Consider the following 10,713-nt stretch of genomic DNA (forward strand, 5'->3'; position numbering starts at 1 on the left):
TTTGGGTCTCTTGGCTTAATCTGTGGAAAACCGGGCCTTAGAGACAGATAGGGCATATAACGCAGTACGTCTTATGGACGGTTACCCTGGAACCCTAAAGTTGCTACCTAGTGCACTAAGGTAGCCTAAGGTTTCCAGAAGACTGCATACGACTTACCCTTTAAGCAGTAAAGCCGTGCTAGACTTATACAACCGCACATTCTTGTGAAAGGTTAAACAAGCTAGTGTGCATATACGAAGCTTTATCCATTACCAATATGCTACGTAGTCGATAAGCTTCACCTTTGCCAAGCACATAACGACCTGCACCAAGTCCTAAAATGTTGTAATACTTGCTACATAACTTATGGAATTGGAGAAAGCCAAAGTTAAGAGTCTAGTGGTTACGCGAACTTGTCTGCTTTTGTAAGTAAGGCGTCTGGTGGCTAACCTTATGACTAACAACTTTACAAAGTTCTACACCAACACCTAAGACTGCATAAGCTACCCGGGCCTATCTACTTATAGAAAAGTAGCATGCCTGCCACTGGTCTATAAAGTATAAAGGTTAGGGCATGAGTAAAAAAAAAAAGATAGAGAAAAAACGAAGGAAACAAGTTTATTAAATTTTCTAGCAAAATTGATAAACAACTAGCAAAAGACCGAATGAGTTTAAGTAAAGAAAAAACAATAAGGAAAACAAAGAAAATCCTAAAGGCTACCTAGAAGACTACTCTTCAGCAGTTTGGACATCCCACGAATACTTGGTCGCCACACCTTTAGCAGCCACGATGCTCTCAGTAGTGGCACCATCCGGCGCTTCACCCCCAACTGCCCTAGCCTGGGTACCAACTTCTTAAAGTCTTTACTAGAAAACTCAAAGTCAGACGGTCGTCCAAAGAAATGGTCTACATTATCCAACTTGTAGAAATCAGCTTGACTTTAATTAAGCAAAGCCTCGAACCCAGCCTTCTCACCCTTCAACTGCTTATTCTCCTCAAGTAGACAAGCAAAGACCCGTTGCAGCTCCTCTATTTCTTTCTTCAGACTATCGTTGATTTTCAACACATCTTGAAATTCCAACACTTGAGGCTCAAGCCTATCAACAACCTTCTTGAAGTGGATCACTTGGTTGTAAGCAGCGATCAGTTCTTCATCCTTTACGTAAGCATCGAAGCGGAGCTCAAAGACATCACGTTCAAGGTCTTGAATATGAGGTATGTAACACCCGATCTTCTTCTCTGCACTTTCATACTTTACTTGGATCGTGTCAAGCCTAGTCTTCAAATCCACGATCTCTTGGCAAGCAATCTCAAGCTGTAGAGAAGTAGGGGTAGATATATTAGACTATTTGAAAGTAGCAAGCTCAGATTCCAACTTCTTGACTTTCTCGGCCAAGGAATAAGCTTCAGTTGCCACAGTTATTGCCACCTCCTTGGTAGCCTTGGTATCTTCTTGATCAAGGAACAAAGACTCACCTGCTAGAATCGTCGTTTTCTGCATCATGGCCAGCAGAGCAGTTCTTCTATTCCTGGTTGAATGCTTCGCGAATGAACTTAGGCCAACAACCCCTTTGACGCCATTAAAAAATTTGGCACATACATCCATGTCCTCGAGTAGATTTGGTCTCAAAAGAGCACAAATCTCAGCAGCTTCCCCGAAAACAGACTTGGTGGATTTCTCACAGCTGCCCATATGAACAGTTTCCTTCTTCTCAGCAGATGAGTTAGTCTCAGCATAAGAGGGAATTGATTTTGGCACCACTTTAGCAGGCAGAGGCACCTTATCACTCTTCATAGTAGCAAGCCTCTCCAAAGGTAAACCGGACTTAGCCTCAGACGGACGTCTTGGCACAAATTTCGGCACTAGAGGCATGAAGGAACTTCTTTGTTGAGCAATCCTATCAGCAACCGAACTAGCCACATTTGGAGCGATAGGCATCACTAGCACGAATCTAGCAGCCTCATCTTTCTCACCCTTAGGAGAAGTCAAGTTAATCACAAGCTTGGGGGCAGCCGACAAACCCTCGAGAGCAAGGAATAAGTCTTCAGCTTTTTCTCAGTTGGCATTTCTTGAGCAGGCGAGGAATGTCTCTTTTTCTCACCTTCACTTATTGCTGGCTCCACGACGGTGATCGGACAAGCTAATGTCTCTGCCTTGATCCATTTTATCTCATCTTTTAGGGGTAACCCACCTTTCTTCTTACGAAAATAACTAAGCAGCCAACGCCACTCATGGTACTCATAAGGGATACCCAGAGCGACATGTACTTTCTTCATGTCTGGATAAGTCTTAGGAGTTGAGCCAAACTCCGAATCTACAAAAACAGCTGGAGACAATCAGAAAATTAGAGAGCAGCTTAACACAAATATAAAGTAGCTGAGAAGTTAAGCAGCCTACTTACTAGATATGAAAATCGTTGGAACACACAGCTCGGGGAAGAATTAGACTCTCACTCTCCACTTATCTCTAAAGTCTCATTAGCCTAGTCATGAACTCCCTTGCTCGAATGATCGAATAGCCTATGACAGGATCGCAGCTACCCAACTCCCTCGATGTTGCCTATGTCAAAGAAGTACCAAATTCGTTGATGGTTAGATCTAAGTCAAAGAATTGGCTTAGATTGAGGAATCACACCATCACACAAACCCCATTAAGAGAATATTGAGCGAGGGCACACTTTATAGAGCAAAGTACTTCCTGGAAGAAGCAAGGCATGATAAAATTAAACCCCAATACAAAGTAGTAGGGGTGGAACTCAGTGGCTCTCCGAGCCCTACCACATGGCTCACAGCTGCTACCATCCTTGACATGCTTCACATGCACTCCTAACAAAATAGCATGCCTGTAGGCCTCAATGAAGTCTCTAAACAAGTCATCGGAGCTAATTTTCAAGTGAGCAACCTTGAAGTAGCCAACCTTGCTCAAAGACCCACCTTGACAATACAATGGTGACACCCCATCATCATTCTTGTGGCTCGAGGAAAACATGCTAGAAGAAATTCTACAAAAATACGAAGAAAACTCATTAGATGACTGCCTAAAAAAGAAAAAAAAAGAGCTACTCTCGGCCCTGGGGCCTAATAAGGCTCTTAGCCTTTCTCCCTTCTCCCATAAGCACGACCCTGAACCTAGCCATAAAAATAAATAAATACATAAAGGTGAAGCAGTTCTTAGCCCAACTAGGTGGGCCAAGCCTGCCAGCCCAATGCTTACCCTTTCTTCTTTTATGCATGGGCCTAAGCCCAACATGAAAAAAAAAATGAAAGCCCAAGCCACAGGAGCCCAACAGCCATGCCAGGCCCCACAACCTAGCTTATCCTCTTTCACCCCCGCAGGCCTCAAGGCCCAATTTCATTAGAGGAAAGTCGGCTCTCCACTTATCCCCATGGGCCTAGACCCACTCATCTAGCCCAGCTTTCTGGCCCGCACCAGCCGTACTAACCTTCGACTCGAGCCGAGCTGAGTCGCCACCATGCTGCATCTTACCACCCACGACAACAATGTCGTAGCTTCTCCAAGCTTTTTTCACACATCCTCAACCCCCGTCGAGCTAAATTTCAAACCCCGAGGCTCCCAAAAAATTAAGAGGACAAGGAAAAATTAAATTTTTCTTACCTTGAAGCGGCGTGAAGACGAAACAAGCAATGAAGATGTAAAATATTGCTAGAGGGGGGGGAACAAATATCCTCTAAGCTTTCTCTCTCTTGTAGGGAAAATAAATCGCTCTCCAAAGTTGATTTAATAATTCACTTAAGGTGAACTTAAATAAACTTTGGGAGAAATTTATTTCCTTTTCCTAGAAGGATCTAATTTTCAATTAAAGAGGGAATCAACATCAAATAGGAAACAATCTTATGTTTCCTAAAGCAAGAAAATCTTTACACCTGTTGTCATTTCCTACGAGCAACCCAACATGTGTGGGGGCATTTATGGAGCAAAAAATAATAAAGAAAAATATGGAGGCGACATGTGAATTATTGGGAAAAAATGACAAGATTACTCTTGAGGCACACTGGGATTTCTATGCGTAAGCAGCGGACAATCATCCATCAATCAAGGTCAAAAGTGATCAAGATGGGTATTTATCCAAAAAAATACCAAAGGTGGCCGGTTCCCACCTCTCCAAAGGGGGGGTGGACACATCCCTATAAATACCACCTCATTTTCTTCAAAACCCAATTTCCAAGCTTCTTACAAAATTCTCTAAACATTTTTCTCTCAAAATTCTAACTTTGACATCGGAGGTTCTTCAGCCAAAGCCCCCCCAAAAAAAATAATCATAGGCGCATGAGGCTTTTGGCCTTGACCTAAGGTGTTAATTGTTTTTGCAAGTGCATTTTCGTCCAAGAACAATAAGAAAGAAATTTGCATCGACAAAACGCATTCTTAGTGTTTAGAAGCTCCCAAGTCTATTTTAAGATCGTCCTTTATGGGTAAATCAAAAATCAAAAAGATATAAACGTTTGTATTATTATTTTGGGTTAATCTCAGTTTACTATCTTCAAGTTTCTTGGTTTTCAACATTTAGTACATTAAGTTTTCTTCATCCCATAATAGTACCTGAAGTCAACATTTTGGGACAGTTCATATATCCGTTAATTTTGTTGTTAAGTTAGTTATTAACTGATGACGTGACGTCCACGTAGACACTAACTAGATGCCACGAGTCAATCTGGCTCCACTTTAACATTAACGAAATCTCAAAAAGATTAAGACAACTGAAACCACATGGACAAAATCAAACATTAACTAAACTACAGGACCAAAAGTGAATTGGTCTTAAATTCTTGGGTACATTTAGAAACATAGAAGGAAAAACAAAGGAAAAAGCTCTGACCTTCCTTGGATTCAGAATTCCCGGGAAATAGACTTCCCAGAAAAACAAGGGGAAAACTTTTCTATTGATTCCATCTCCCCCAAAACCCACGATGAAGTTCGAAAGATTCCTGTCAATCCCAATCTTTATGGTGATTTTGTTAATTGGTACCTGTCAATCCCAATCTTTATGGTGATTTTGTTAATTGGTACTGTGTGTTACATCACGGTTTTCATCTTCATCGACGGTTGGGTTGGATTGAAGAGCTCCGCTGGTTCTTTGAACGCTCTGGTTTTCATTTCCTTGGCATCTCTCTGCCTCTTCTCCTTCTTTTGCTGTGTTCTCACCGACCCAGGTCACGTTCCTGCTTCCTACGTCCCTGATGTTGAACATAGTGTGGTCTCCGATCAAGAATCTAAGAAAAATGTAAGCATTTTGGGGCGCTTATTTGGTGTTGTATGTTTGGTTGGTGAGAAAATTGAGGGAAAGATGATGAATTAAAGTTTTGGTTTTAATGCTTTGGGTTTGGATGATGAGTAGAATGTAAGTTTTGAGTGGTATGTTAATGGGTTGTTGAGATTGTATATAATTAGTAATGTAATACGGATTTGATGAATGATTTTGATGCTCGTTTCGACTAGGGGTTAGTTAGATTAACTGTTGTTTGTGATATGTGGAAGGTTTAATTTAATCTGGTAAACTCATTCTACTGTGCTCATTTGAGTGGATTCATTGTTTGTAAAGCAAGTCAAATAATAAGTTTTAGAATCTTGGCAATATAGATAAGTTGTTATGCTCACCCCATTGGCTCTTATCGAGTTTAGGCCGAAAGAAAATATGAGACTTGGACTATTGAGTAGATTGCATTGCTTGTTGACGGAGATCGTTCAAACGTGAGTCAGTTCTTTTACCTGTTTCATCAAGGTGGATATTTGTTAGTATAGTAGAGGTAGAGATGTCGATAATTAGGTTACCTGTGAAATGAAACTGAAAGTAAAGCGTATACAATTGCAACCTTATTAGTATAGACACAGTACACAGCGACGCAAGATAAAAGCAAAGTTATTGACAACAGCTAAAGGGTTTTTTTTTTAATTTTTTTTAAATTTTTTTATTCTTAAGGGTTCATATGTATAGGATAGAAAGCTAAGTGAGTTTTGGGACTCTGCAGTGTATAAATTAATATTGATTTCAGGCTCCAAAAGAGTAAGGAGAAAAAAGATGGGATGGTGAGTGGGTGGAGGCTGAATGCTTTTTTGGTGCTTTGATTGGAATTGCTGATAACTGTTCAGGATTCTGTTTGATGTTTTACATGCTGTTAGTTGGAAGAGTGGATTGAGATTTATTAAGTCATAAAACCTTAGACCATGCACTTGGTGTTATGGTAGCATTACATACTCTTCAAAGACTGTAATTGCACGAAATTTTTTTTTTCTGAACTTATGAATTGAAATGTTGCACTAACAGCTGAATCGGTGACACTGGAATGATTTGTACTTCATTCTCTCTCTCTCTCTCTCTCCACTTTCAACAAATTTCTGAAGAGTTCATATTATCAAGTATATTATGCATACCTGTTGTGGGTCTAGCCGCACCTTAGTAAGGCTGATTCTTGTCTCTGTAGCTAATTTTGAAACTTTGGATCCTTGATATCTGACAGGTTCGTTGTGACAAGTGTTCTACATACAAGCCTCCCAGAACTCATCATTGCCGGGTCTGCAGAAGGTGTGTTTTAAGAATGGTAGGTTGAATTACATTCTCATTTCCATGTTATATTATTGATGATTCTTTTGCACATGTGTTAGATTTTTTCGTTTATATTTTTCATGCCAAAATTGGGTGCAGGACCATCACTGCATGTGGATCAATAACTGTGTAGGTTACTGGAACTACAAGGCATTTTTTATGCTTGCTTTATATGCAACGCTAGCATGCTTGTACTCTACAGTTAGTTTTTCTGGTTCTTCCTTTTCCATGTTATGAATCTTTATCTTATAATAATAAGCAGCCTCAAATTCTGACAGAAGGTTTCAACATGTTTAGGTTATGATTATAAAGTGTGTATCTCAAAAGGACTTCGAATTCATTGGAAGTGATAGCCACAAGGTTTTTTATGTGAGTTAGTACACTCTCGGTTTTTACCTTTGGTGCTGAGGATTTTTATCTGTTTGTGTTTTCTTGATTTAGAGTAATTTCCTAAGTATGTAAGTTTGATCACGAATCTAGTTAAAGCCTCTTCTCTCTTCTATTTTTGTGCACACTTAATGAGTTAGATGCAGATATAGTGCTTTCTACTACAAAAGATGTTTTATGGCTCAAATTTCAACAGTGTGAAGCATTGGTACAGTGCACAGAAATTTGGAGAACTAGTTGCTTAGTGTAACAATCATGCAAACGAGTTCATTTTAGTAATTGATACCACGTATCGAAAAACAACTTGCATTAGGCTAATGATAAACTCGAACAGTTATGAAATGTTAAGCCAACGAACCATAACACTAAGTCAACTGAAATTTTGAATTGAATTTGGAACTTAGGATAGACTGCAACTATTGCTACTGAGAAGGTTAATCAGCCAGTTAATTATCGTGGCGAGTGTCGTTTACAACAGATTTTTCATCTTTATAACAACTTGAGCTTAGTCAATTACTTAGAAAGAGATTTATTATTCTAAATTAGTTGAATTTTTAATGAAGTCCTATGTAATTTGAAGTCATTTGAACTTAAAAGCCTTTGTTGCCTCACCAATCATCTTTACTGGTTTTTTCAGGTTATGTCTGGTCTAGTGATGGCTTCCTTGACGGTAATGCTTGGAGCTCTTTTAGGTTGGCATATCTACCTCATAACCAATAATATGACAACTATAGAGGTAACTATGACATTTCGTAATCGAAACTGGAGCAATTTTTTTCTTTCTGTGAATAATTGATACGGAGCTAACATGGATCTCTTAAAAGTATTATGAAGGAATACGAGCAGCATGGTTGGCTGGGAAATCTGGGCAAAGTTACAGACATCCATACAATCTTAGTGTACACAAAAACATCTCTTTGGTCTCTATCTATCCATCTCTTTCTGTTCCCCCTCTGTGTATTTTGTATCTTCAATATATATGTTATTAAAATCTGTGACTAAGGCTAACATTGCAAGTCATTTTTCTTTTGATCAGGTTTTGGGTCCAAGTATGCTGAAATGGTTATGTCCGACATCAGTAGGCCATCTAAAAGATGGACTCATGTTCCCTACTCCGCGTGATAGTTCATGAGTTTTCTGCTGTTGCTCAAATTCGGGTTCGGTGGTCTGAATTCATGCATGTTCGTCAGAACACAAAGATACGAAGCATGTCCGCCGTAGTCATCTCTTAATATGAAAAGATACTTGGAAAAGAGCAACCCAGTGGGAGAAGCGACTGGAGTCTTTTTGATAAACGTAGGGTTAGGTTATCAGCTTCATTAGATGCATAAGCAAGTACTACGACTTGCACCATAGGATAGAGATCAACACTGTAGACTGAACATATGAAATGGAGACTGGATATTTATTTCAAATACAAACTGGGGAATACTACCAGAATGGAAACAAAGTAAGTTTGTTTGGTTTTTTGGAAAATCTCTGCAGTACGAGGTGAGTTTTATTGAATCAAAAGAGAAAGTTTCACCAGTGTGTGAGTGTCCTCTTCTCTCCTTCTGAGAGCTTTTCTCACCGGTGTGTGAGTGTCCTCCACTTTGTTCTTACTGCAGCCGCCGACCCTAGCTATAGCCAAGTTCTGTGGCAGTCCTCTTCTCCTTTCTCTTTTTTCCTTTTCTTTCCTTCTCCTTCTCTTTCATCTTCCGTTTTCCCCTGCCCAGTGACCTGTTTGCCACTCAACCCCCCCGTGCATCTTGCTTTCTTTGTCTGCAGTCCCTTTTCCAACTTATCCCATTCTTCCTTCCACTTTTCCCCTTTATTTCCTTTCGTCCTACTTCCACCTTTTCCCCTTATTTCTTTCCACCTTTCCCCCCTCTTTCCCCCGACGTTCTCCAATCTGGATCGGCTTCCCCTTTTTATTTCAACGCGATTTATCGCACTTCTCCCGAAAGGTGAGTAGAGCTTTGCCTTCCTTCCTTTGGGTTGCTTTTGTTGGCACTGTTGCTAGTGGGTTTTTTTCTCGTTGGCTTCCTTTGAATTGTGGTGGCTATTGCTGTGGTGCTCTGTGGAGGAGTTTGGGGCTCTGTTTTCGGCTCCTGCTGTGTCTCATTCTTCATCCAGCTTTAGGGCTCTAGTTATTTTGATTTTAGATGGATGCAGGTGATGTTCGTTTGGCAAGCGGGTTGGTGGCGGAGGTAGGAGCTGCTAGGGTCTGCTTTGGTGTTTTTTCTGTTTATGGCTCAAAACTTTCTTTTGGGCTGTTGGGTTACGATGAGGTCTATCTCTTTATCTGTGTGTTTATTGTATTTGGACCTTTTCTAATGTAATATGTTGTTTTATAAATAAAGTAAACCTTTGACCAAGCAAAAAAAGAAAAAGAAAGTTTCACCTGGTCGCGGCCCGCCGCGGGGGGGATGGCACCTAAAAATAAAAGTATAGGCCTTCTTCCAATATAAAATCTCCAGGCAAGAGTAATATAAGGCAAGTAAGTTATAGGTTGGGGAATCACCCACATGAGGACCAGAAGATGCATTCTAATGCTCTAAAGAACCTGAAAGACTGATTCCGGAGTTCGGGATCAGATCAGATTTGGAGGGGGCAGAGAAGATGAAAAAAAATTACACCTAGTCAAGTGAAATTACACTACAAACATCATCAATACTAGAAGGAATGAAAGAAGAATTGTACAAAGTCTTATAAAAATTTATCACGTGGTCAACAATATCAGCAGGCGAAGAAAGTCAAAGTACAATTTCACCATCCAAAAGAGTAGTGATTCTTGATGCCTAAGATCTTCAATGGGCAGCCACTTCGTACTACGGTCAATTGATATTTCTCTTCACTTATAAGTAAGAGGTCTTAGGTTCGATTCTAATCAAAGACGAATTTGAACCACTTTATTGTTAATTAGCTCATTGTGAGGCTTAACTTACTCCCTCACCCCTTTAGTACAGACAATATTGTTTGTTAAAATAAAAAATCTACCACTGCATAAGCATGCAAAAAGCAATATCTTGATCACCTTCAGTAAGCCATTTAACTTGTGCACAATCATGCCAAAAAGTTTGTTGCTTACATTCTAAAGATCATTTTTGTATATATTCTTCATGGAAAGTGATTTTTACACACCATTTTTAACTTCTCAAACGCAATTCTTTATTTGTAACCATTATATTGAGTAAATCAAATGAAAACAATGCACATGATAAACAACGGTGCATAAGAGGTTAAAAAGAGCGCGCTTATCCTTTCCCACTCTTTATTAATAGCTTTGGTGGTGCCATTTTCGTTTAATTGACCAACAATATTTAATTGGTAATGCCATGTTCGACGTGCGCTTAATTTTTAGGCGTAATTGAATTATTAGTCCCCGTGGTTATGAAGTAGTTGAAAGATAGCCCATGTGGTAAAAAAATTAGGATTTAATCTCATGTGTTGAAGTCTGTTAGGATTTAAGCCCAAAATTAAAAATTATGTCAACTACCTCTTGATTATTAGCATATGAGCCACACAATAAGGCTAAAACGGAACTCTGTTAATTGTTAGCACGTGAGGCTAACTTGATCTTTAGTTTCACATCTGAATCTCATATACTAACAATTAATGGAGAGTTGACGAAATTTTCAATTTGGGGCCTGAATTCTAACAACTTCACCACAGGGCTTAAATCCTAATTTTTTTATCCACATGGGGTCTTTTCTTATTACACTATTAACACGGAGACTATTAATCCAATTAAGCCCAATTTTTATCTATTATTTAAAAATGAGATGCCATCATGTCGATTA

General features: G+C 39.5%; 1 protein-coding gene across 3 annotated transcripts; it reads left to right on the plus strand.

Moving 5' to 3' along the window:
- Window positions 1–4,796: 4,796 nt before the first annotated feature.
- Window positions 4,797–8,381, plus strand: LOC103439078 (probable protein S-acyltransferase 15). Of its 3 annotated transcripts, none has more exons than XM_070824842.1 (8): window positions 4,797–4,928; window positions 4,970–5,224; window positions 6,459–6,539; window positions 6,644–6,745; window positions 6,842–6,913; window positions 7,569–7,667; window positions 7,766–7,851; window positions 7,968–8,381. In XM_070824842.1, the coding sequence occupies exons 1-8, from the start codon at window positions 4,911–4,913 to the stop codon at window positions 7,987–7,989; spliced, it is 735 nt and encodes a 244-aa protein (XP_070680943.1). In that variant the 5' UTR covers window positions 4,797–4,910; the 3' UTR covers window positions 7,990–8,381. The 3 variants fall into 3 exon arrangements, with proteins under 3 accessions (XP_070680943.1, XP_070680942.1, XP_070680941.1); XM_070824841.1 differs by having other exon boundaries at window positions 4,798–4,928; window positions 6,644–6,673; window positions 7,756–7,851; XM_070824840.1 differs by having other exon boundaries at window positions 4,800–4,928; window positions 7,756–7,851.
- Window positions 8,382–10,713: the final 2,332 nt, after the last annotated feature.

This window comes from Malus domestica, chromosome 07, assembly GCF_042453785.1.
Source record: "Malus domestica chromosome 07, GDT2T_hap1".
Taxonomy (NCBI): Eukaryota; Viridiplantae; Streptophyta; class Magnoliopsida; order Rosales; family Rosaceae; genus Malus; species Malus domestica.